The 27,148-nt window shown below is 45.9% G+C and overlaps 1 protein-coding gene across 1 annotated transcript; it reads right to left on the bottom strand.

Moving 5' to 3' along the window:
- Nucleotides 1-12,066: 12,066 nt before the first annotated feature.
- On the bottom strand, nucleotides 12,067-13,741 carry LOC117842486 (uncharacterized). The gene is made up of 3 exons (XM_034722952.2): nucleotides 13,153-13,741; nucleotides 12,840-13,071; nucleotides 12,067-12,765 (listed from the first exon to the last, which is right to left on the bottom strand). Exons 2-3 carry the CDS (start codon nucleotides 12,913-12,915, stop codon nucleotides 12,215-12,217), a joined length of 627 nt encoding a protein of 208 aa, XP_034578843.1. The 5' UTR covers nucleotides 12,916-13,071; nucleotides 13,153-13,741; the 3' UTR covers nucleotides 12,067-12,214.
- Nucleotides 13,742-27,148: the final 13,407 nt, after the last annotated feature.

Raw genomic sequence — 27,148 nt, 5'->3', positions numbered from 1 at the left:
TCCCACCAACCAAAACACTATCTCGAGTACTCCCTTGATACGTTGTCGAGTTATAACACCAACAGCTGGCACACTAGGTAGGGGAACTTGCCGAAATTCTCTGCGCAAGATCGATGGCTCCAGTTATCATCAAACCTGCATTCGCTTTCGAAGCAGGCACAGCTATCATCTTCGGCTCCTAGCTCTGCATCACCGATGGCATTGGAGGGTTCCAACGCTGCATCGTCAGCCACCAGGAGAAGAAGCATCTTGGCGAAAACTCTCGTCATCAAGACACTGAAGATTTCATTGAGGAAATCAAAATTTTCGATCTGAGCAACACCGAGTTCGACTACAACTCAGACTAGTTTGCGTGAGCTTGTGATCAAGCCATCACGCGGATCGGTTACAACTCCAAGTCGTTTCCCGTTTGGACTCCAAAACACAGCCACGGTCTATCAACAAACTCTTTCCAAAATCCAATCTGGACTAGAATCAATTGAGGACTGTGACTACGAATTGGACTCTGACAAGGGATTACCCCTATCAGGTCTGGCACAGGGCCTAGTCATCACATCTACACCAGAAGGCAGATTCATCTATTGGCCGGGGATGAAGCCATCTCTCCTTGCTCAAGACAACGAGTCACGCCTTGTCGCCCACCTGGATACCCTACCTTACCAAGAGGGTACTCTACTATCCCCAATCTATGAAGAAGATGGCTCCATTGAAGTCATAATGTCAAGCTTGGGAAGCTACTCACTAGACAGAGAACTCTTTGTTGTTGTCTCGCCAACCAACGAGGGTGAAACCAGTAACCAATGTAAAAGGACCTCCAATCGGATAGGCCAATGCGATGAAGTCTCTGAGGATGAACTCTCAGCCGATGCCCTGCTAGGTGAGACCAGTGATCAAAGAACTCAAAGAAGGGCAAGAAACACGTAGAGAGCAGAACGCCGTCAATTACTAGCGGCAAGGGTACCCATGGTAAACCTTGACAAAGCGTTCGAGGTAGTTCAAGCACGAGAACACAACACTCTGCTCGCAACCGTCACCTCGATAAATCTCCTTACAACACTCATGCCCCAAGACAGGATCAACATGTTAATATCAGAACTCGCAGAACACACATACAGACTACTCGACAAGGAAGCACCAATACCATTCGTACCCCATAATCCAAGCCAACACGAGGGTAGCAAAGACCTTGCAAGGTACTCCAATCAACACAGTGGCACCCCTGAAGGCTCACGACGAAGCCGAGATGTAGTCGAGGCCCCAAGATAGAATAGAGGTGAACGCGAAGCCCCAAGAAGAAACAGAGATCTGGGTGAAGCTAGTTGAACAAATTCTGCAAAAGGCCCTCATCACCAAGAACCCTCGTACATGAGCGACCTCTGGGAAGTACTCAATCAAAACCGTTATGCTTTGGATATAATAAACAACCATCGTCGTGAACGCGAGGCCGAAGTCAACGTCCACGACCACTTTCCCACCTTCACGACAAGAGTCATGAAGACTACTCTACCAGATAAGTTCAAGCCTATGGGTATTACCAAGTATGACCAAAAGCAAGATCCAGTTCATTGGCTAAGATGCTACTCATTAGCAGTCCAAGCAGCCAAGGGTAACGATGATACAAAAGTCATCCATTTTCCCATATGCATGGAATCTGCACCATTAACTTGGCTCGAATCCTTGAAGCCCAAGTCCATCGACTCATAGGAAGAACTGAAGATATTTTTCACAAACAACTACGCGGGATCTCTGCAATGACCAGGTAAAAAATTGACTTAGCCCAGGTCAAACAGCAGAAAGATGAATCCCTACGCAACTACTTGCGTCGTTTCTTCGAAAAGAAGGCTAGCATAGTCGACATCTCAGAAGGGGATGTAATAGAATGTTTTCAAAACGGCCTCTGGGATTGATGCACATACCAAGACTTTGGCAGACGTCGTCCACCGAATGTCAAAGAACTCAAGATCATGATTCAACAATGGGCAGACGAGGATGACAAAGAACACGAAAGGTTCTACTCTTACTGCAACCATAGACGTGACATCAACAATTAGGGTAACAATCAAGACCGCGACAAAAACCGCAACAACAACAACCGAAACAACTACTCGGGAAATCAGAGTCACAAGTGTAAGCCTGGAAATACTATCACAGCAATGACAAACTCAAGCAAAAAAGGGCCAAACAAATGCAACGACGGCCCCTCTTTCAGCGAACTACTCAAAAAGCAGTGCCCATGGCACCCACACAACACACACTCCGCGATCGATTGCTACAGCCTCCGTAGAGTAATGCAATATTTACCCGAGCCTCCTCTGCCCAACAACAACAACAACAACAACAACTCCAACAACAACAATAGCAAAGATAAAGGCAAAGGCAAAATGGATGGGACTGACGATGGTGAGGAGAAGTTCTAGACTGCATCCAAGACCGTCAACATCATTTTCGGTGGAATCCCAGGTACCACCTCCAAATGATCCAACAAGTTAGTACTCAGAGAGATTATGGCCATCACACCAGCTGCTCCCACACTGCTCAAATGGTCTGACGTACCCATCACTTTCAGCAGAAAGGACCAATGGACTAACTTTTCAGTACCATGCCATTTCCCTCGAGTACTCGACCCAATTGTCGCAGGTTCAAGACTAACCAAATTACTCATCGACGGCGGCAGTGGACTCAATGTCATTTTCACCAAGATCATGAGGAAAATATGCCTCGACATCACTGGTATGCTTGCACCAACGGACTCTCCCTTCTACGGAATCATCCCTGGCAATGCAGCTATACCATTGGGACAAGTCGTCCTACCAATAACTTTCGGCACCAAGGAGCACTACCGTACTGAGTACATTAAGTTTGAGGTCGCCAACTTCGAGACCTCATATCATGCCATCCTTGGGAGACTAGCCCTGGCCGAGTTCATGGCCATACCACATTATGTATACCTGTTACTCAAGATGCGAGGACCAAAAGGAGAACTTTCTCTACGTGGAGACTTGAGATGATCGTACGAGTGCGATATAGAAGCTGTGGAGATAGCCGCGACTACTCAGGCACCCAATCTGATGCAACAAGTCTTCACAGCCTCAAAGAAGCTCACCCCAGCAGAACTCGAGATACTAGAGAACAAGTCGGGACTAGCGAAAGTCAAGCCGGCAATAGAAAAAGATTTCAAAGCCATTGACCTTGAGACCGGCAACCCATCCAAGATAGCTGTAACAGCTGCCAATTTAGTCATCTAAGTGACTTTGAAGAATTCAAAGCAAATTGAGAAGAAAAGAAAAAGAAATTGGCAAAAAATCAAATTCGGATCAAATTTGACCGAAATTTGAATTTTGAATTTGAAATTCAGAAAAATTCAGCAAAAATGTGGAATGCAAGTGTGAGAGTGATTACAACTTAGAGATCAAGAATTTGGAACAAAAATGGTGCAAATTATCTCAAAGGAATCAAAGAGAAGAAAAAGGAAAATGGTGTTTACTGTTCCTCGTCTGAAAATAAGAACTCAGAAAAACAGCAGCAGAGTCTGTTTTCAAAATTGAATTCTGAAGAAATTTGCAAATAAGTGCATCAGGACAACTACACCATATTGAAGCATGAACCTTGGACTACAAGATTTGGGTGTTGTTGGCCAGGAACATGGAAGGGAACAATTTCGAATTGTAGCTCAAAGTCAGAACTTTGTCACTGCAAATGACATCACTGAAATTGGTTAAGTCTGAAAACAGCAGCATAGTGTCAACTTTGGACTTGAATTCAGAACAATGTAGATCAAAAGGTGTACTTGTTCATGAGCAAAATGGAACCTTGGGATGTTGTAGAACACCTTCAGGAAGAAGTTGGACTGGGAGAACAAGAATTGGGTCACTGAATTGGTTCACAAAGTGAGATAAGTGGTACTGTCATTAACTGACGAACTGAAACTCGAAATTCAGTGGAAATTCAGTTGGAGCCGAGAAAAGAATTCAAATTGCACTGTGTTGGATGTTTATCTCGGGGTAGAACCAAAATAAAAGTTGGAGGATTCGAGATTATCTGCAACTTTGGTTAAGACACATGTGCACCGTTGGATTGGGAATCGGCCGCGGTGAAGCTCTGAAGATCACGGGCGTTAGAGGAAGAAAGGAGGAGCGGTGACAGAGCAGCGGGACGTGTCGCCACCGCCGTCGTCGGTCACTCGCCAGCGCGTCTAGCTAGGCCACCTCCTCACCACATAAGCCTATGGGTAGGCCACGGTGTCGCCCATGCGCGCGGTGAACGCTTGAATATCTACCGCTCCCGCGCCGCCGTTTTCACCGCCATTCTTTTTACCGCCGCCAGCGTCTCCTCTGTCAAGCACCGCCACCGAGCAAAATTCCACCGCCACGTCTCACCTCCCGTCGATTCCTCTCGCCCACTCCTCCACAGACATCCCAGCTACACCCCAGCCAAGTTGTTGTCCAACATCCATGCCGGAGTAACCGTGCTCGCCGTTGTTTCTGTCCGCTGTCGTCGCGCCGCCCGCCCACGGTGAGCCCTACCTTGCGCTGCTCCCCTTCCTTCTTAAGTAGTCGTAGGCGAGTCCTTCGGGTCCTAGGATGGTGTAAGGGTAGTTGTTTGAGTAGGTTGTGCCATCGTCGTGAGTAGTCACGACCGGCCGAAGGTGTCGCCGCCCGTCGCCGTGGAGGGTATGGCTCCGGCCATCTCCCGAGGAGCTGTTGCCGTGCACGGGTGCGTGAAGGTGTAGGGGTGCTGTCCTGACCCAGCTTCGCCGCCGGTGGGGCGCCGGCCGGCGAGTCGCGCCGCCCCCTGTCGCGGGCACGTTTTGGCGGGAGGAGGAAGAAGCGTCTGGGCGCTTGGGCCCGCGCGGCAGTGAGAAGGGAAAGGGTGAGAAGGAGGCCGGGAAGGCGCGGCCGTTTGCTGGGCCGCGGCTTGGAGGCCTAGTAGCACGCGCACGGGTGACCGGAAGAGAAGAAGGCCGGAGGCCCAGAGCAGCTAGCAGGCCGGCCTCGCGGAGGAAAGGAGAAAAAGAAAAGAGGGCCGTTGGGCCGGTGTCGGGCCAGAAAAGGGAAAAGAAGAAAGAATCGGCCCACGAGGCCCGTTAGGAGGGGAATAGGGCCGGCGGGTAAAGGAAACAGGAGATAGGTGGGTCCGCGCCGTGGGGCCCAGTGCGCGTGAGAGAGGGTAGAGTGGGGCTAGGTAAGAAAAGTTTTTCCGGGTGTTTTTCGGGAAAATTAGATTTCCTTTAGGAAAGTAATTAGTTTAAATCCGTTTTACACCATTTTAATCACAGAAATTTCTAGGAGTGTCCAAAATTAGTGAAACCAATTTTGTTAGGCTTGTTTTATTTTCCTTTATGCATTAAAATTTTTACACCCTAGAAAAATAATAAAAATTCGGGTATTTATTTAATGCCTTCCTTTTAAGGTAATTAAATAAATACTTAATATTTATAAAAGGTATAAAATATGAATAACATTTTATTAATCACAAATTATCCTTAACTCATAGGAAATTAGATTTTCAAGTTAGAAAATAATTATAACTTTTTCTAAAGATAAAAGAAAAAGCTATAAGGAGGGTTAAGTAAGAAAAATAAAAATTGTGGGTTAATCTTTTGGGTTTTTGTGTGTTGGCTTGCAACTTTATCATGATAGGTTGTATAGTCCTTGTTGACTTGCAACTTTATCATGAAGGAAAGTTGTATAGTCTTTTATTCAAAAGTTTGCATTTCTAACCTCTGCATGTATTATGTTATAGCTCCCGAAGCACCAGAAGGAGAATATTCGGAATTTTCAGAAGGACCTTCGGAGTTCGAAGAAGTTTTTGAGTTAGTCCCCTGCGAAGCCAACCCGTCAGAGAATACTAACTTTTTTAACGAACAAGGCAAGCCCCAGTGCATTTATACCTATCTATTTTGGAGTCGTTATTTCATGTGTCTAATTATCGGTTATTTGCTATATGTATGCACTAAGTCTAGGAGTTGCTTGAAACCTATTCTTGTGTATGATCATGCCTTGTTTTAAGGACATCTTTGCCACTTGTTCAAACCTTAGAAGATACCCAAGTCTAGAATTGCTTACTTGCTTACATGCTTGGTTTACCAACCTTAAGGAAAACTTTGAGTCATACATGTTGCTTATAGAAGGTAACTTGGAAAGTTGGAAGCGGACAGAAACTAGAGGTGTAGTTCTGTCTGCTAGATTAATTTGGTTAAGGCCCGATTCGTTGTCTTAACCTTTGATCAAGTGATTAGCATCTGATCACTTACTGGGTATGGGACCAGTAAAGCCCAGTAGGTTAGTAAACTCTATGATCAGGAATACTTCGTACCCGCGCTTGACGTGCTGGAGATTGGCAGGGGAGTAGCCTGAAACTCACATGGTGATCGGGCCAGACGTGGGGTCCCATGTGGGGGTGCATCCCTGGGTCCGGGTAGTCGTATTCCTAATCATTGATTTTGCTAATCGAGAGGTTGTTAGATACGACCTGGACAGTCGTATAACGCTGGTGATCAGGGTATTCTCCTGCAGGATGTAATTAGATCCGGATCGCCGCAATTCTCGGTTATGAATGCACTTGATCACTGTTGAGCATCGTAGTATCAATTCATGCAATACATATATATCCTTTTGTTAACATTTGATGTATGACTTAACAGCTATGGTTGTTTTTACTTTCTGTTATCATTTAGAATGGTTAGGTAATAACTTAACCCATATAAAAGATAAAACTAAGGCATTACTCATAGTAAGCTTTTCAGCAAAAGTTATGTTAGCCAAACCCACCCCAAAAGCTAGCATGCATTCCAAAGAAAACTATTATATTGGTTAGTCGGGTAAGACTTGCTGAGTACCCCGTACTCAGGGTTTTCCCCTTGTGGCTATCTTTCAGAAGCTCCGCAGGAGTCTACAGAGGAGGAGACCCCGAAGCCCTAGGGTATTGACCTGAGCCTCACAATACCCTAGAGAAAAAGTTCTACTTGCGAATCTTCTCCTGAACTATTTATGTTTAAATCTTAGAACTCTGTCTAACACTGCATCACTAAGTTTGTTTCAACCTATGTCCTGTAATAACTCGTACCTTTTATATGTATGTAAAAATGTAATGTTTGTTGATATTATCCCATCACGGATATTATCCTGATGTATGGCTATGAGACACGTCATGGATCCTTCGAGGAGTCCTAGGGACACTCGACGGACTACCGGACTTATGCTGTTTTAGGTGCGTTTTGGATAATTGCTGTTCTGACAGCGATTAGGCGCACTTAAACCAGCTTAAGTTGGGCGGTTCCGCCACAATAGCCCTGATCGGAACAGGGCTAGATCATAAATAGGAAAGCGTGCTCGTCAATTTCCTTCGGGCAAATTGAGACATCTTCGCATGGAAACCAGCTGATATGCTAGGTGTGCCCAAGGAACTGATCGAGCACTCACTTAATGTTGATCCTAAAGCTACTCCCAAAAGATAGCGACTGCGAAGGTTCGCTCAAGATAGAAGAGATGCAATCAAGAAAGAGCTAGCCAAACTACTCGTGGCAGGGTTCATAAAGGAAGTCTTCCACCCTGATTGGCTAGCCAACCCAGTCCTCATTCGCAAGAAAAACAACAATGAATGGAGGATGTGTGTCGACTACACAAACCTCAACAAACACTGCCGAAATGACCCCTTTGGACTACCCAGAATTGACCAAGTAGTCGACTCAACAGCGAGGTGCGCACTACTCTACTTTCTTGACTGCTACTCGGGCTATCACCAAATAGCACTCAAGGAAGAAGATCAAGCCAAAATAGCGTTCATCACCCCGTTCGGTGCATTCTGCTACAAGACAATGTCCTTTGGGCTGAAGAACACAGGAGCAACATAGCAGCGCGCAATCCAGATGTGTTTTGAAAGGTAACTACACCATAACGTAGAAGCCTATGTGGATGACGTAGTCATCAAAACAAGAGAACGAGACGATCTAATTGTAGACTTGGAGGAAACTTTCACAAGCCTGTGAGCGTTCCGATGGAAACTCAACCCCACAAAGTGCATCTTCGGCGTACCCTTAGGGAAACTACTTGGGTTCATCATCATCCACCGCAGCATTGAAGCTAACCCAGAGAAGATCTTTGCCATCACCAACATGCAAGCTCCAGCTGGCATCAAAGAAGTGCAAAAACTCACAGGCTGCATGACAGCCCTCAACAGATTTATCTCAAGACTTGGAGAATGAGGTTTACCCTTCTTCAAGCTACTCAAGCGAAAGGACAAGTTTCAATGGACAGAGGAGACAGAAAAAGCTCTCTTACAGCTAAAAGACTTCTTATCAAAGCCACCAATCCTCACAGCTCCATCACCAAACGAAGACTTGCTCTTGTACATCGCTGCAACTACTCACGTCGTCAGCACAGCGATAGTAGTCAAAAGGTCTAAACCAGGCCACATTTACAAGGTCCAGATACCAGTATACTTTGTTAGTGAAGCACTCTCGGACTCCAAAACTCGGTACCCACCGGTCCAAAAGCTACTCTATGTGATACTTCTCATCTCTCGGAAGCTGTGAAATTACTTCCGAGAGCACAGCATATCTGTCACCACAGACTTCCTGCTCGGCAAAATCCTTCACAACAGGGATGCCACGGGTAGAATCTCAAAATGGGCTGTAGACCTCGAAGCACTATCCTTGGATTTCAAGCCCAGAATAGCAATCAAATCCCAAGCTCTAGTCGATTTTATGACAGAGTGGAGGGAGAATCAACTACTAGCACCAGTTGAAAGACCCGAGCACTGGGTTATGTACTTCGACAGGTCACTCAAACTTGAGGGAGCTAGTGCAAGAGTACTCTTGATATCCCTAAAAGGTGAACAACTCAAATACGTCCTCCAGATCTTTTGGGAAGCATCAAACAATGAAGCTGAGTACGAAGCATTGCTACACGGCCTTCGCCTAGCAGTCTCATTAGGCATCAAGCGGCTACTAGTCTATGGCGACTCACTAGTAGTCATCAACCAAGTCAACGACGAGTGGGACCGCAACAAAGAAAACATGGACGCCTACTGCAAGGAAGTTTGCAAGCTCAAGAATAAGTTCTTAGGCCTCGAGTTCCACCATGTTGTCTGTGACAACAACGTTGCAGCTGACGTATTATCAAAAATGGGTTCAACATGTGTGGAAGTTCTAGTAGGCATTTTCGTACACGAACTCCGCAAAACCTTCCATAACAGAATAAGCGAATCCAGCAGCCACCAATAAGGAGCCTACAGGACCCGACCGAGAGATCATGATGGTCGAAGTCGACAGGAGGACTCCGTTCATTCACTACATCAAAGAACACAAGCTACCCTCCGACAAGACTCAAGCGGAACAAGTCTCACGACGAGGCAAAAGCTATGTACTAGTTGGAGAGAAACTTTACAGAAGAGGAGCATCCTCGAGAGTACTCATGAAGTGTGTTACTCACGAAGATGGCAAGGACATCTTGAAGGAAATACACAAAGGGATCTGTGGGAACCACGCATCCTCACTAACCATAGTAGGCAAAGCCTTCAGGGTAGGATTTTACTAGCCAACGACGCTAGCAGATGCAGAAGAACTAGTCCGCAGATGCCAAGGTTGTCAGTTTTTTGTCAAACAATAGCACATCCCCGCCTATAAGCTAATCACAATACCTCCAACATGGCCCTTCGCATGCTGGGGGCTCGACATGATCGGCCCACTTCAAACAGCTCCAGGAGGATTCAACCGAGTAATCGTAGCAATTGACAAATTCACTAAGTGGATCTAAGTCAAACCCGTCACCTATCCAAAGGTAGGCAGAGTCCTCGACTTCCTGGACAAAATTGTACACCGCTACGGCTTCCCAAACCGGATCATCAACGACTTAGGGTCCAACTTCAACAATCACGAGTTCTGGGAGTACTGCGAGAACAGCGGCATTGACGTACGTTATGTCTCCGTCGCTCACCCGAGAGCCAACGGCCAGGTCGAGCGAGCTAATGGCATGCTATTCGAAGCCCTCAAGAAAAGGCTGCACGATATTGGTAACACCAAAGGAGGCAAGTGGCTCAAAGAACTACCCAACATTCTCTGGGGGCTACGTACTCAACCATCCAAGCCTACAGGGCAATCGCCTTACTTCCTTGTCTACGGTTCAGAAGCTATACTCCCTACCGATGTCACGTGGCAATCCCCGGCAGTTGAACAATACGAAGAAGGGGCGGCAGAGGAGACTAGGCGCTTAGACCTTGACAGCTTAGAAGAAACACGATGTGCAGCACTTGTACAGTCAGTAAGATACCTTGAAGGACTATGCTGCTACCATGATCGCAATGTCAAAGAGCGTTCTTTCAACATTGGAGACATGGTCCTCAAGCACATCCAAAACACAACAGGATTGCACAAACTCAATTCACCATGGGAAGGCCCTTACATCATATCCAAGGTCACAGGACCCGGATCATATAGACTACAGCAACTCTCTGGCGAAGAAGTCACCAACTCGTGAAATATAGAGCATTTATGCCGCTACTACCCATAGTCAGCACTCTCCAAGGAGTTCTACTCAGGTCATTACCCGCAGTTTTTAAGCTTTGATGAATAAAAGTTATTTTGGCAAATATTGACTACCCATCTTTGTCCTTACCTTTCAACTTGTTCCTACAAGTCTAGCGACTTGCAACAGCAAGTCAACTGCAACCCGAGCTTTTCAGCTCCTTGAGCCCCTGTGCTCCAACCCTTCGACTTATCTCTGTAAGTCTAGTGGCTTGCAATAGCAATCTAGCTGCAACTCGAGCTTTTCAGCTCCTTGAGCCCTTGCACTCTACTTTCCAACTAATTTGCTAGTTAGCAGGCAGAAGCCTACAATGACAAGCTTCCATAGAGTAATCAAAGTTACTCGCTTTATTCTTTACTTGCATTTTTGTATTAAGCAAAACTCTGCAGGATTACAACAAGACTCTACTTCTCAAGAAGCAAGAACATCAAGAGTACAAGTATTTTAGTCAAAAATGACTACAAGCAACTACCTAGAGGCAGTTACAACAAAAGTCCCAGGCTTTTGCTATATCGCAAGGATACTCATGGGCCTGGCACAAGAAGCCCCGAAAAGCGGGAGGAGCATGAGAGTAAGCTGCGCAATAGGCAGTTGTACCCTTCTCCTTCCCCTCGGTGGCAACCGACGAGTACTCGATGCTGGATCAGGAACAAAAGCACTAAGAGGGAGGGTGTACATGAAAGCTACTCCCTGAACAGCTTTGTCAGACTCTCCCCGATAGTAGCCTTCATGGAGACCAAGACCTGCAACTCCTTGGCCCCCTCATCCAGCATCAACACCTTCTCCCCCACCAGTACTCGGAGCAGAACGACTAGTACACATCGTGTACTTGAGTCTTGTCCCGATACGTTTGGGAGGGACAGAGGAATCCGTGCCACGCCTCCATCTTCAACTAAGGAGCTGGATAAGGGCCGCGAAGCTCATCATCCTTCACTCGCAAGCTATTGCGCCGATGCAACTAGCGAGCAAAAGCAAAGTCAGAGCTCACGGCTAACCCTCATATGAGGATTCTTCTAGCATCGCAGCCATCCCTATGAGCGTGAGAGTCCATGGAGGGAAGTTGGCACTACTCTATGAGAAATCTTCTAGCACCAGAGTGCTCATTGGAAACTCACTACTGTCAAACAAGAGCAATCTAAAGCAAGCCATCGCTATACTGGAAGACATGTATTGGCAAGAGCACCTGGGGGCTCTATTTATAGCCGAAGGGCTGCAACCGCCAACCAACTGCAATTACTGCACACTCGTGATCTACATAACCCAAGGCTCAGTCTTACAGTCGCTGACAGGAGCAGTCATGACCACAACAGTTATCATGAGCGCAACAGAGCAGACGTATTGAATTCACGCATGTGACTATGCTGACCACAACAAACAAGGAAGCACAGTACACCCGTGCGTCCTCTCCAATACGCAGCAATAATGGCCACAATACTACCACCCGTGACTTCTGCAATAATCGAGACTTCGCTGAGTACTTCCACAGCCAGACTACTCGATCTGCTCAAATGACTACTAAGGAACCTGAGGAGCACTCAGCAATTACGACAGCACAACATTAAATCAAGCATTGCATCGCAAAAGAGTATTCACTCAAGTCACAAAAGACCAATGTCGAGTACATCACACCAATAGATTTGTCAACATTTTCAAAAGACAAAACCCTCCATTACACAAGATTACAAAGAGGACTACTTCTCCTCCAGAGTAATGAACTCGGTCATCTTCACAGCAATAGGCTCCGCCTCATCAAGATACTGCGAGTATGATTCATCGCTACAATTCTGAGCAATGCCACCTGCAGCTGCAGCCAGGTCCGCTCTTGTGTAGTACGACTTCACCACCGCCAACACCTGCTTGCAGATAGTCTTGGCCAGCCCAGCGACTTTGGCTGGTGCATCCCTCAGCCTCTCGACTAAGGGACAAGCCTCGACTCCCTCCTTGGGCAGGTCGACTGCGTTGGCCACGACTTGAGTGGCATCGGTCAACTCCCTAAGTTTTCTTTGCTCCGCAACTCTGAGGAAGTGTTGCTTTCTGGAGGACACGCTCATCTCAACCAACCAAACTCCGAACTCACACCACTTGCCTTTCTGATCAGTATACTTTTGCTCCATGGCTTGTACGTGGGCTTCTGCTGTCTGCGCACGAACCTTGAGCTGCTCGTTCTCTTCAGCAAGGTGATAATGGGAAAGAGTAAAATCTTGCACCTGGCTTCTCAGCTTAGCCTTTCTCCCTTTGAGCTCTGCACCAAATAGATGGGTGAGACAAGTTTTCAAGAGTAATAAAGCAGACTATCACTCAAGAAAGACTACTCACCTTGAAGGTTGGCCCGCAACGTCTTGTTGCTTGCCTCCAGCTGACTTTCCTTGCGCTCGAACTCTTGCCTTTCCATGGCAAAAGAGTCAACAGTGCTTTGGTACTTGTTCAGGAACTCGACAGTATGGTGCCGCTCATCAACAAGCTCTCTCTCGAGTTGAGCCACGTGCTCTGCATCTGCACTCCTTTCCCGAATGATCTAGATATTCTTCTGAGATTTTTCATATAAGTCCTGCACAAAGGATAAAATGAGTACTTTATGAAAAGCGCAAAGGGTAGAAATAGGTACTCAAAAGCAAGATCGAGTACTTACATGGACACCAGACATCAGCCGCTAACCCCACTCAACAAGGTCAGACAACGGCAGCAACTCGGCAATTGGGTTCTCGACAACAGCAGCCCTATGCGGCACCTCCAGAGCCTTACCCGCCACCATACTTTGGGTACTCACTGCAAGAACAAGTGGCTGAGTAAAGGAGGCCCCGGCTTCAGATACAACTACAGCCTTGGTTCACTCCGATGCATTATCTTGAACAATTTGCGCCGGCGGCAGCTCTGCACCTTGCGCGACTACCATGGCTCTCTCCATGTTACTCGTCACCTTAGTGCTCGCCATGGTCTTTGCCGCGGGAGGTGGATTGTCTGCCTAGTTCTCAGGGGCTGGCAAGGAGGGACTCTCTAATGACTCAATCACATCCTGCAGCATCACAGCTGTGATACTCAGGGGACCTACACTCTCGATCTGTGGCAGATCTTCAATAGTAAGGTCCACTATAGGTGTCGCCACAGGGATCGCTACCGATGGGTCCTGAACCGGCTCCACATTCACCGCCTCAGGAATCGTATCTTCAGCAACCCTAGATTAGACAAAACAAAAGGCTTAAGTGAACCGACTATCAACTATGGTGATCCAAGATCAGGCACAATAGCGTACGAGTACTCACCAGGCCATTCGGGGGGGGGGGGGGGGGGGGGGGGGGGGGTACTCGTATTCATTTCTTTCCCACCTACGCTGGCTGTACACTCGAAACCAGCCCGGTGGGCACCACAGGAGGCAGCTCTTGAATGATCTCACCAAGACTTGAAAGAATTGTCGTTGAGACTACGTACGCACGACTACAGGCAATGCTCATACACTCTCCGCCAACATTACCTCAACCATAGTGGCATCGGTGGCCACCTCGGGTGTCTTCACAACGTCCGCCACATCAGCCGATGAAGAGTCAATGATCCCACCACCCGTAACTCTAGTCCCGACGACTACTTGGGCAGTAGTTGGCTCGGGGGCTAGAGGCACAACTTCCACGGGTGCCTCCTCCGTGACGCTAACACTTGTAGCAGCATCCCTTGCAATTTCGACTACCTCAGTGGAAGTACTCTCATCCGTGCCATAGGACAACTCGGCGGCTCTCTCAACACTGTCATCAAGGTCTTTGACAACCTGCAAAACACAAGACTAGTACACAACCAATAGACTACTCAACATTATGGTACAAGTTCACGTATGTTGGTTCTCTGCTCTTTAGTAGAAGTAATCACTGATGGGGTGGCCGTGTGCTGGATAGCCGATTGCTTCCACACCACAGTCCGTCGCCTTTTTGCTAGAGGAGTTGGTAGCTCTCCCCTATCGCCACTGAGAGCTTGTGCCTCGGCTTCACTAAGCGCTGTCCAGTACCCCTTGAATACTCGAGACTGCACAGGGGGAAATCCAGAGAGTTCAGAGTCAAACGACGCAATATCTGAGTCATCAAGAGACTCAAAATCGAAATCATCCTCAGTTCCCTCCTCGTCCTCCTTAGAGACTCCATCCCCCCTTAAAGCCTTTATAAAGAAGCTCATGGGGATAGATGACCTCACATCCTTCGAATCAGCAACACCAGGAGGAGGAGGAGGAGAGAAATATAAAATGATATCCTCTTGCATAACAAATCACTAGTCGGCAACTGTGACAACTACTATCTACGAGTACAAACAATGGGATGTAAGGAAGCAAGCTACTTCATTAGGCATATGCCACTTGTCGAATTCCCGAATAGACTCATCGACTACGGGTACCCCTTAAAAGTTCTTAAAGAACTTGCTCAACAACGCCTCTATAGCATCATCAATTATTTCTTCATGGGACATACAAGAAGGATCATCAAATCCTGTGTACTTGTAGCTACGTTGATGCCAGTCAAACCGCCTTCCTTCAACTAGGCAATCTTCACCATCAAGTTGAGCACTTCATGATTGTTTTCATCCGGCTCCACAACCCACTTGTTCGAGTACTTGGGAATGTGACCTATGACTACCAGCAATGCAGGGTCGTGGTTCCCAATATAGAACCATTTCTCTTTCCAGTTACCATGAGAGTCAGGCAACTCGTACTCCACGTACTCGTCTGACTTCCTGAGCTGAAAGCTAGCTCCTCAGAGTACCTCTGGCCTGGCTGCATGCGGTTGCGATTTGTAGCGGAATAACTTCCTAAACAACTCGAAGTAGGGATGAATCCCCAGCTGAATGGATACGAGGTAGGCTACGCTAGCGCAAAACAAAATTTTTCTATCATGTAAACTAGAAAACTGTTGTTATAGATCACGGGATTACCACTAGACACCCAGATGCGGAAGTTGATGAAGCACGTCAGGGAAGTGTAGTCGATCACACTTTAGCACAGTGTAGTCGATCACACTTTGGCGCAGTGTAGTCAAACACGTCCACATCAAGCAGCTCCTCAGCAGCTCATCCACGTGCAGCGACGTCCTCCTCATGCAGCGGCTTGTCAAGCTCCTCATCGTCTCATCAACCTCTCGTGCGGCAGCTCGTCCAAGTGCTGTAGATGCAACACCTCCAAGGTATTCACACGTGCGAGGAGGAAGCGTCGCAACCCGGACTGCTAGGTACGTGAGTGCAACAAGGCGAGGGCATGGGAGGCGCGGTTGAGGTTCGGCCAAAGGATTGAAACCCTAAGACACCCCTACCCAGGGTCCCTGACATGCCTCTAGGTCCAAGGCCCATTAGTACTACCAAATCTAGTCCAATTCAGATCATATCCTCATTGGGTTTCCAGCCCCTTAAGTGTGCGACCCTATAGGTTCATATACGTATAGACATGGCGCGAGTACTCCTACTCGGCCAATAGTTGGTAGCGGCCTCTAGCAAGATGTGCCAACTCCTATACGCATACGAAGATCATATCAGACGCTCCATTCAGGTTCAAATGCACGAGCTGAAGGCTGTAGAAGTCAAGGATACCTTTGAAGAAGCTGGACATTGGAACTGCAAGGCCTCTCTCGATGAAGTGCGCCAAGATCATCGTCTCCTTGGGGTGCTCCTCGAATTGCCAAGCATTCGTGTACGCGCATCTCCAGGAAATCATCTCCTTAGGTTGTAGTAGCTTCGCAATCACTAAATCTTGGATTGTCGACTCCTTCGTCGTCAACATCTTCCAGGCCACCCCTGGAGGTGGCGGCGCAGTCTGATTTGTAGGACCATACTTGAGCGGAGGAAGCTATACCTCCTTGCCCTTCTTGGATCCTCTCTTGGACCCCTCCGCCACCTTTCTCTTGAGCTGCTTGGATTTCTTCCCCATCTTCTTGATGCGCATTCACTGCGGTGGCGCAAAGAGGGAGGAGAGGAGACGACGGCTATTCTAACCCACAAGGCTCAGAGCAGCAATGGCAATGGCGGCGGTGCAAGCAGTAGGGTTGTGAGGGCAGATGCGAAAGAAGAAGCATAACGGTTGGGAAGAGACTGCATTCCCATTTATACCGTCTCAGCCGATCCAAATAGTTCCAAGAATTTGGGGAAACAGCCGATAATTTCGCAACAGGCCATTACCCACATGAGTTATCATGAGAATTGAAGTCCAACGGTCACGTTGACCATGGCTAACCCCTTCATCGACTAAGGGTAGTCAATCAAAGTTCTCGGGGGCTGCATACTCCTTGCCCATTGGACAAAATTTTTCAAGACTACCACAACATGATGAAATTACAAGTTTGACCCTCAGCCTAATTCTATGATTCAACCTAAGGCTTGGGGGCTACTCCATATGGAGTGCGATTTTCATCGCACATCCATATAAAGGATGCGAGACTACTTGAAGCAAGATTAGATGTCACTAAGAGTACCTTCCAGCTGCGTGATAGCTTTCGGGTACTCGAAGACTCACCTCGACAGAAGTACTCAACGAGCACCAGCAATTAGTCGGGAATCGTCTGTGAAGTACTCAAAGTAATGGCACTTGACTACAAAGTACTCAGGGGCTTGTCGGCTAGGCATCCCCAGACCCACCAGAAGGCTTGTGGGGGTCCACTCAAGGGAACGTACTCGAAGCACTTTCAGATATGAAGACCACTCTGCAGGGTACATGGACTTCATGGATTCTGCAAGGACTAGTCGGAATACATGAAAACTGCCCTACCGAGTTAGAGTAGGACTCTGTAACATGTCTGACTAGGACTTGTATACTCAAACCGCCCTGTAACCCTGCTCCCCCGACTATATAAGTGTGGGCAGGGACCCCTTCCAAACAAGTTCAATACAATCCACACATAGGACGTAGCGTATTACGTGATCTAGCGGTCCAAAACTATCTAAATCGTGTTCTTGCGTCACCATTAACTCCTTGAATTCAGCGACACCCACCAACCAAAACACTATCTTGTGTACTCCCTTGATAGGTTGCCAGGTTAAAACACCAACACTGATGTCATGTAATCTTTTCTTGAGAGCTTCGAGTAGCATCCCATTGCCACGCTCAACTTGGCCATTGGCTCTTGGATGAGTGACCAAAACATAGCGGATGTCGATGCCGCTGTTTTCGCAGTATTCCCATAACTCATGGTTGTTGAAATTTGAACCCAAGTCTATGATGATTCTGTTTGGAAACCTATAACGATGGACTATTTCATCGAGGAAGTCGAGTACTCTATCAGCCTTGGGGCAAGTGACAGGTTTTACTTCTATCCACTTGGTGAACTTGTCGATGGCGACAAGTACTCGGTTGAACCCCCCTGGCGCTGTTGGCAATGGACCAATCATGTCAAGCCCCCAGCAAGCGAACGGCCATGTTGGAGGTATAGTGATGAGTTTGTAGGCGGGGACATGCTATTGCTTGGTGAAGAACTAGCAAGCTTGGTAGTGGCGGACTAGCTGATATGCGTCCGCCAGTGTTGTTGGCTAATAAAATCCCACTCTGAATGCTTTGCCTACTATGGTTCTTGAGGATGCGTGGTTGCTGCATATTCCTGTGGCGGAACCGCCCAAATTAACCTGACTAAATTGCACTTAACTTGATTACACACGATCATGCACTTTAAGCAAGCCAACTTGGTCGTCCGTCGGATTTCATCTGATAAACCACTTACTCAGGATCGAGAAGCATTGCTCACGCGAAGGTGAGTGGCACAGAGGTTACAACATTCCCATCACATTAACATAGTTCAATACTTTATTACACCAGAGTTTTCGAATTCCAAATAGAGTTTGCAAGGTTGTAAACAATTAAGAAGTAAAACAAGCGGAAGCTACACGTCGATACATAATATCATGGTGAAGCCAACCATGATATCAATGACCCCTGTCCTCGCCGTCCGAGGAGGGATCCCACTCAACTCTCCAACCCGGAGGGAGCTGGGTAGGCCAAGTGATGCTAGCAGCCAAACTATCGACATTACCTGAAAAGTTATGCCACAAACAAGGCTGAGCAACTAATACTCAGCAAGACTGACCTGAAAGGTGATCACTACTTCACCGACTCCTAGTCATGCAAGGCTTTTTGGCTGTGGGTTTATTTTTCCCAAAAGCAACTAAGGTTGGTCCTCACTTTCAATATTTCAGCTCAAGTTCTAGGTTCATTAAATAGTCTAGATTAGCAACTTATACTAAGCAAGTATAGTTTCCAAACAATTAAAGAATAAGCATCAAGATTAATATCATCATGTTCCATCTTTACTCTGTGCAGAATAGCGATCAAGTAGTTCTAAACTGTAAGAGGCAGACGGATAGATTCGAATTTATTAACCATGCATGGCGAACCTAATCCCACGACATCCGCACACCACGAAAGGTCGCTTCACTTGTCAGCCGTCCCCATCGATCCCCAGGCACGTGTCAGGGCCAAACTTCCCTTGGCATGCAATGCTCCACAGTCCCGGCCTCTTGCCGTACTGTGACCACACTTGCACCCACATGATGCACCATGGGAACCTCGTTCCAGGGACAGCAGGAGTATAAGCCATGCCCCAGTTCAATCAGGTACTAGGCTTCCCCATCCCATACTAGGTATGAGAATAGTACTTTCAAATACTTCGTCAAGAACGCCGACATGTTTCGACCTTAGCAAGTTCATTACTAGACAGATGCGGCAAACCACCACATCGGAACCATTCCCGGTCCCATCCGTCATCCTTATAGTTGTAGCATGAGTAAACACACAACTCCTATAACTCGCGAGTGACAGACAATCACTCGACTTTTACCAAGTCCTATTTAGCACAGCGACTACTCGACCCTAGCAACTAGTATTCAAATCAAGGTACTAAGTTTCATGCATCTACGGTTTCAATCAACTCCTACAAACGTAAATGCACAATCATAAGCATCAACATATTGCATAAGTTAAAAACAGGAAAACATGCACCGGGGCTTGCCTTCAGGATAAGTTAGCGGGTCCTCGGGGTCTTGATCTAGCTCAGGCTCAACTTCCGCGTGATGTAGCTCTACGACGGGTTCCTCTTCAAGTGTAGGGTGGAGCTCGTAGGTTCCGTCGGCGATATTAGCTTCTACATGACATGCACATATAGAGAGTTCAGATTTTTCCGTGCTTTCGTACAAATGACACAAGGCAGGACTTATCGCTGAAATGAAAGTTGTATATCGACCACATTCACCTAAATAAGGTTCTAACTTTCGTTATCTTTACGACGTGAGGTGTGCTGTGGTTTAAAACTCGGGGTTGACTTTGATGGTGATTGTGTACATATTTAAGATTTTTACAACTTAGAGTTTCACAAGGAAGGTGGGGTCACTATTAGGATGGTTCGGGGTTCATTTGTAAAGTCATGTATTTCTGAATGTTCTTTTGTACCTCTTCCAAAAATTACCCATTAAGTTTATTAGGACTTATATTTCTTTATTTACTTAAACCGATTTCTCATCCAAAATTTGGTTCCACCAGAAAATAGTAACATATGACATTGAGAAATTTACAGCACCTTTCTTATGTCCTCAATGAGTTACTGTAAAAATTTAGGATCCAAAGAATGAGTACAAAAAGAGTTAGAATTATTTTATTACCAATGGTAGCATGCACTTAACCATTTTTATCTCAAAACCTATAATGATTCTGAGGGTGAAACTGTAACAGTGGATTGAAGACGTGTTACAGAGACTTGGGGAATTTTTCCTACAAACTACACTTCAAAATTAAGCTAGTCCAAGTGGTTTCATATTTTTCTCAGCTCTGGTTTAAAACTTAAGTAAAAAGGAAGATTTAACCCTAGATTTCAAATATAAGGTTAAAACAGTGATTCAAAATTCTACTCTAGAGCCCTAAGTATTTTTCTGAGCTTCTACTCACTGAAACACACACCACAGAGTTGGATTTACCTTTTTAGCATTTTTCTTCAATTTACTATGATTTAAAAGGCCTCAGCAAGAAATAAAACTACAGGGTATTATTTACAACATTAACATGGGCAAGATTATTTTTATAAGAAACTAGACATTTCACTGAGTCCAACAAAAGTGGTTTGCCATTTTTCTGATTTTCCTATGATTTATGGTGCATTTACGAAGTTTATCCTATTTTCTGCCGATTTAAAACAGTTAACCGAAACAAACTGACAAACTAATGCTCGAGTCTATGGTTTAATTGCACAAGGTCCCTAGTTTTTGTGTACAGGCCCCTGGAAAAACATAGAAGACATGAGGAGGCCCTTGGGCGCGAACGGCAGCGGTCCGGCCGCGATTTCGGTGAGTCGCCGGCAGTCCCAAGGCGGAAAGGGGCTAGGGAGGCGTGGCAGCTCACATGGGCTCGATTGGGCACGGTTGAGGGCAGCGGGGAGGTCCGGCAGTGGCGGAATGGCTTCGGGACGGGAGGCGGCTTCGGCGGCGGGGTCCCGGCGGAGTTCCGGCGACGGCGGGGCTCCGGGAGGGCAACAAGTTGCTCGGGTAGGAGCACGGGGTGATGGCGGAGCTCTTGGTGGAGGTGTCGAGGTGCGGGGAGCGGTGGAGACAGGGGCTCTATGGGAGGGTGATGCAGCGGCGTTTAGAGTAGAGGAGGTGGCGGAGCTTTGCGGGTGTGGGGAGCTGTGCAGGCGGTGCATCGACTCCCTTTATAGGGCCGTGGAGGTGCAGAGGGCGAGGGCGGAGCCAATGCTAGCCGTTGGCCGGCGGTGTGCATTGGCTGAGAGTGCGCAGAGCACGGGGAAGATCTCACGGTGACTGGCTCGTAAAGATTTGGGGCGTGCAAGCGCGGCTTTGCCGGGTGGAGAGATTGGTGAAGCGGCAGCATGAGTCGTCCCATCAGGGTGGTGATTGATGGGGGCGGAGCTGGCTGGTGAAGGGCAGCAGCGTGGTGCTCCGGGGAGAGGGCGGACATGTGCGGTGCCGTGAGGGGTAGGGCGATGGGGATCTTGGGCAGGGGAGAAGATTGGCGTGCTCGCATACTGGGCAGCTGGGCGCACGAGTTGTTGCATCACGACCGCCGGTTGGGCAACGGCGAGCTTGCCGGTGGGGCAAAGCCATGCGGCGGGCGGTGCTCTGGGCAACGCCGGGTGCGCTCTAGGGTAGGGTGTGCCTCGGGGCAGGCCAAAAGGGCAAGATTTGGGGGCCTTTTTCTCCAAACTTTTCAAAGAACTCGTGAAACTCCAAAAGTAAAACTTGTAGACCTAGCATCTAGATCCAAACTTTACAAAAGGAGTTTGCTCAAAATCAAAATGGATTTGAACTTATGGATTTGCAAATTTCGGCAGAACACCGGCCTCCGGGGACTTAGGCAGAGCTTGGTTTTGCTGTTTTTAAGCATTTTGTCCAACTTTGGCTAAGATTTTGAGTAGCTTCGTGTTTGAATCAGGCCAAGACGTAATTGAAGGAAAAGTTCTTCGACCTTAGGACTCCAACTTCTTTTAGGGACTTTTATTGAGTTCAGTTCAACTTTTATGAGGAACAGGCTCGCCAAGATGCACGCTCTCGACATTTTCCAGACTTAGCGCTGGGATACAAGTAGGTTGAGTTGACTGTTTTGCACGGTTTTGACCACGTTTCTGAGCATGTTTGGTTGTGAATTAGACTTGGGTCAGTGTAAAAAAGTTGTAACACACTCAAGGAACTACAACTTCTATTAAAGGTCTGACTTGAGGTTAGATATATAATGGTGAGATAATAGGCTGCAAAGTTGAGGAAAAACATGAATTCCAGGACTTAGGTCATTTGTAGGAATTTGATATACTCCTGATTTGATCCTTGTTTTTGACCTTCTCCCACTCCAAATTATTCAAAGTGTTATTAATAAAAGTTGTTTGAAATTAAAATTTTTACAACTCTTATTTGGGCAAAATTTCAAGTTTGTAAATAAAACTCAAGTTTCCTATTTAACTCCAAAAAGAGCTTTCTAGGGGCAAATTGGACCTTTCACTTCCTCTACTTAGTGACTAATGACTTTCTTGAGTTTAACTACACCTAATTAAGGTAGAGTTGTTACAATTCCTTTATGTATTTCTTCCAGGATATCCTTGCCTTCCTCTCGAGTAACACATTTCATGAGTACTCTGAAGGATGCTCCTCTTCTGTAGAGTTTATCTTCAACTAGCACATAGTTCTTGCCTCGTCGCGAGACTTGTTCTGCTTGTGACTTGTCAGAAGGTAACTTATGTTCTTTAATGTAGTGAATGAAAGGTGTCCTCCAGTCTACCTTGATCATCATGATCTCTCTTTCTGGACTTGCTGGATCTTGAGTTGTGGTGGTTGGAGACTGCTGTTTTGATATGGACGGCTTGTGGAGTTCTTGGACGAATATTCCTGCTGGAACTTGGGCTCTGGTTGAACCCATTTTGGACATAACATCTACTATGACATTGTTGTTGTGTACCACATGGTGGAACTCGAGTCCAGAGAATTTGTTCTCGAGCTTGCAGACTTCCTTGCAGTATGCATCCATGTTTTCCTTGTTTTGATCCCATTCATTATTAACTTGGTTGATGATTACTAGAGAGTCGTTGTAGACTAGTAGTCTCTTGATGCCCAGTGAGACAGCTAGTCGTAGGCCGTGCAAAAGTGCCTCGTACTCAGCTTCGTTATTTGAGACTTCCCAAAAGATTTGGAGGACATATTTGAGTTGCTGTCCTTTTGGGGATATTAAGAGGACTCATGCGCCGGCTCCTTCAAGTTTTAGAGATTCATTGAAGTACATTACCCAATGTTCAGGGCGTTCGACTGGTGATAGAATTTGATTTTCCCGCCACTCTGCCATGAAGTCGATTAGAGCTTGGGACTTGATTGTCGTTCTTGGTTTGAATTCCAAGGATAGCACTCTGAGTTTGACCACCCATTTGGAGATTCTTTCTGTGGTGTCTCTGTTATGCAAGATTTCGCTTAGCGAGAAGTTGGTGATGACAGAGATGATTTGTTCTTGGACATAGTGTCGTAGCTTCCAAGAAGTGAGTATTATGGCGTAGAGTAGTTTCTGTACCGACGGTGTGGCGGAACCGCCCAAATTAACTTGGCTAAAGAACATTTAAGTCACCTAAGACACGATCATGTACCTTAATCAAATTAACTTGGTAGTCCGTCGGATTTCATCCGATAAACCACTTAACACAGGATCGAGAAAGCATAGCTCACACGAAGTTGAGTGGTTCCAAAGATTATAATAGACCATCCAGATTAAACAAGTTCATTAAATTATTACAACATCGAGTTCAAAATTCAAACATAGTTTGCAGAGTTTCAAGCAGCAGAAATAAATAAATGGAAGCTAACATCGTTGCCGGACATCATGACGAAGCCGATAATGACATCAATGATCCCAATCCTCACTGTCCGAGGAGGGATCCCACTCGACCGTCCAACCAGGAGGAAGCTGGGGAGGCTAAGTGCCACTTGCAGCAAGCTCAGAGGCATCAACATCACCTGAAAGAGTTATGCCATGACAAGGCTGAGCGACTACGCTCAACAAGACTTAACCGACCAGTGGTACTAATCCACCAACACCTAGACATGCAAGCTTTTTGGCTCTGGGTTTGTTTTTGCCAAAAGTGACTAGTGTAGGTCCTTACTTTTAATATTTTAGCACAAGTTCTATGTTCATTTACCAATCTAAGTTAGCAACTATACTAAACAAGCATAGTTTTTCAAGCAATTAATAACAAGTAACAACATTTATTCATCATCAGATTCCATTCTTACTCAGTGTAGCATAGTGATCAAGTAGTCCCAAACTGTGAGAGGCAGACGAATCGATTCGAATTTCTTAACCATGCATGGTGAACCTAATCCCACGACATCCGCGCACCGCGAAGGGTCGCTTCATTTGTCAGTCGTCCCCATCAATTCCCAGACCCGTGTCGAGCCCACTTCCCTTGGTACAAGGCTCCATAGACCCGGCCTCTGCCGTTCTATGACCGCACTTGTCACCACATGATGCACCGGGGGAAAACTCAGTTTCCAGAGATAGTAGAATGATCGGCTCACGTTCCGGTTCAATCAGGTACTAGGCTTCCCCATCCCATACTAGGTATGAGATTAGTACTTTCAAACACTTGATCATGAACACTATCACATCTCGACCTTAGTCCAGTTTCATGTAGACAGACGGGGCAAACCACCGAGTACTGAACATAAGCCCGGCCCCGTCCATCGTCCTTATAGTGGTAACATAAGTAAAGCAATCAACTCCTATAACTCGCGAGTGACAGGAAATCACTCGACTTTTACCGAGTCCTATTAAGCATTGCAACTACTCGACTTAGCATACTAGTGTTCAAATCAAGGGTACTACATTCAAGCATCTATGGTTTCAATCAACTCCTAGAACGTAAATGCGCAATCAAGCAATCAATTGTATTGCAAGTATTTAAAGATAGGAAATCATGCTCCAGGGCTTGCCTTCAAACTCAGGGTTAGCGAATTGGTCTTCAGCTTGCTCGGACATGGGCTCGACTCCAGCTTGGTGTTGATCCGCTACGTCTTCTTCTTCGGGCGTCGGGTGCAGCTCGTACGTGCTGTCAGTGATGTTCAACTCTACATGAGGTGCAATGCAATGAGATGATAACTTTGATTTGATGATCTGAATGGCATTTCACATTTTATTATAAAGAAACTTGCTTGCAAGACACACTTATCGATTTCGTGTAAAAACAACACTTTCATGATTTAAACGCTCGGCTTCCTTGATGGTGATTGTGTACACATAAATATAAAACACGTTGACTCCACTTCAGATTAGAAAGTTCATTAAGTTTCTGAATATCTTTTTGTACCTCTTCCAATATATCCTTTTTATCTTTATTCTTAATTAACGATTTCTTTCTTGCACATAAATATAAGCCGATTCATCTTCCAATTTAGTTTGACTAACCAAACAGCAACAAAAGAAGGTGAAACTTTACTAGCAACCTATCCTTATTACTACTATGCTACTGCAAAAAGTTGGGGTCCATTAGAGGTGCACAAAATAATTAAAATTGGTATATTACCCTATGGTAGAATGCAATTAACTATTTTTAATTCATCAACCATAATCAATCCTGATATGAAATTTAAACAGTGGGGTCTAGGGGTGAAATAGAGGCTTTGGTGAATTTTTCATGATTTTTACAGAAGGACATCTATTTTACATATATTACTCCTATTTATCTTTCTCTAAAAAGGAGAGTAGGTTTTATTTACTTTTAGATAAGGTTTCATACTTTCCTTGTAAACTATACTTCATCACTGATCCACTCCATGTGGTTTCACATGTTTTTTCCTCTCTGGATTAAATATTGTGCAAAAGATAATTTAAGCCTTAGATTGTAGCTATAAAATTAAAACAGAGGCTTAACATCTGAGCTAGGCTCCAAATTATTTTTCTCAAGCTTCTATTCTCTGATACAAGCACTTGAGAGTTGGATTTACTTTTTTAGCATTTTTCTGTGATTTGCTATGATTTAAGTAGCTTAGACAAGGATTAAATCATATAACATTAATACTAATAGAGACAGGTGCAAACTTATTTTTGTGTGAAACTACACAACTCAAGGATGCCAAAACATCTTCATTTGCTATTTTACGATTTTTCTACAATTTACTATGAATTTCCAAAATTTCAGCCTTTTTATATCTAGGAAAAAAAGAAAATCGTGGAAATCTTCCAATCTAGCCCCCAAGTCTAGTGTTTAAATACGCAGAGGTCCCTGGATTTTGCACCTACACCCCTGGACAGATTCCACCTTCAAACATAAAACCAGCCATTTAACCCATAACCCCCTAACTCTCTTTTCGTTTTCACAACCGTGCCCTCCCCCTTCTTCTTCCTCGGAACAGATCGCACACAGGCACGGCAAAACACACACAGGTGCACACAGGCCGGCTGGGGGCAAAGGGAAACGATGCAGCAGCACTAGGGGTGGGCGGCGGCGCCATTCCCCAAGGTCAGGGGACTCCTTGAGCACCATCCCCTTTATCAGGCTCGCAGCAAGGCTTGGTAATCACATCAACACACAAGGCAGATTCGTCTATTGGCCAGGCATGAGGCTATCATTTCTCAAGCAAGACAGCGAGTCACGCCTAATCACTCACTTTGACATCCTCCCATTGTTGGAGATATTCCCTACTGGCAATCATAGAGATGATGATATTCCATTATATCCATGATTTATACTGTGTTCTTTGAATATCCATTAAAGGCTACATGAATTGATTGGCAATTATGCAAATTGTATGTGAAATTCTTTTTCTTGTATGTTTATTTTTAATGTTGTCCCTAGTCAGAGTTCATGTGAGGACACACATGAATATTAGACTAGCACATGTATTAGTTGATGACTATATTTCACAAGTCATGGACATGGAGATGTCAAACTAATGATGTGGGCATGTGTAGAGACATTTGCTAGGACTGACCCAACACGAGATGGAGTTACATAGTTCTCTCTTTACACAACATGTACCCTTTGTCCTTAGACCTGAGATTGTCGCATGCACTCAAGATATGAATCAACTTACTTAGGGGCTATCAAATGCTACTCCGTAACTGGGTAGTTATAAAGGTAGCTTTTGGATTTGTCAAGAAGCATGTTGTGAGGCATGGTCAATCAAGATGGAATTTGCCCCTCTCTACT

This window comes from Setaria viridis, chromosome 2 (assembly GCF_005286985.2).
Source record: "Setaria viridis chromosome 2, Setaria_viridis_v4.0, whole genome shotgun sequence".
In the NCBI taxonomy this organism is placed as follows: Eukaryota; Viridiplantae; Streptophyta; class Magnoliopsida; order Poales; family Poaceae; genus Setaria; species Setaria viridis.
The sequence above is the reverse complement of the archived record's forward strand: the minus strand, read 5'-3'. Positions and strand labels throughout refer to the sequence as shown.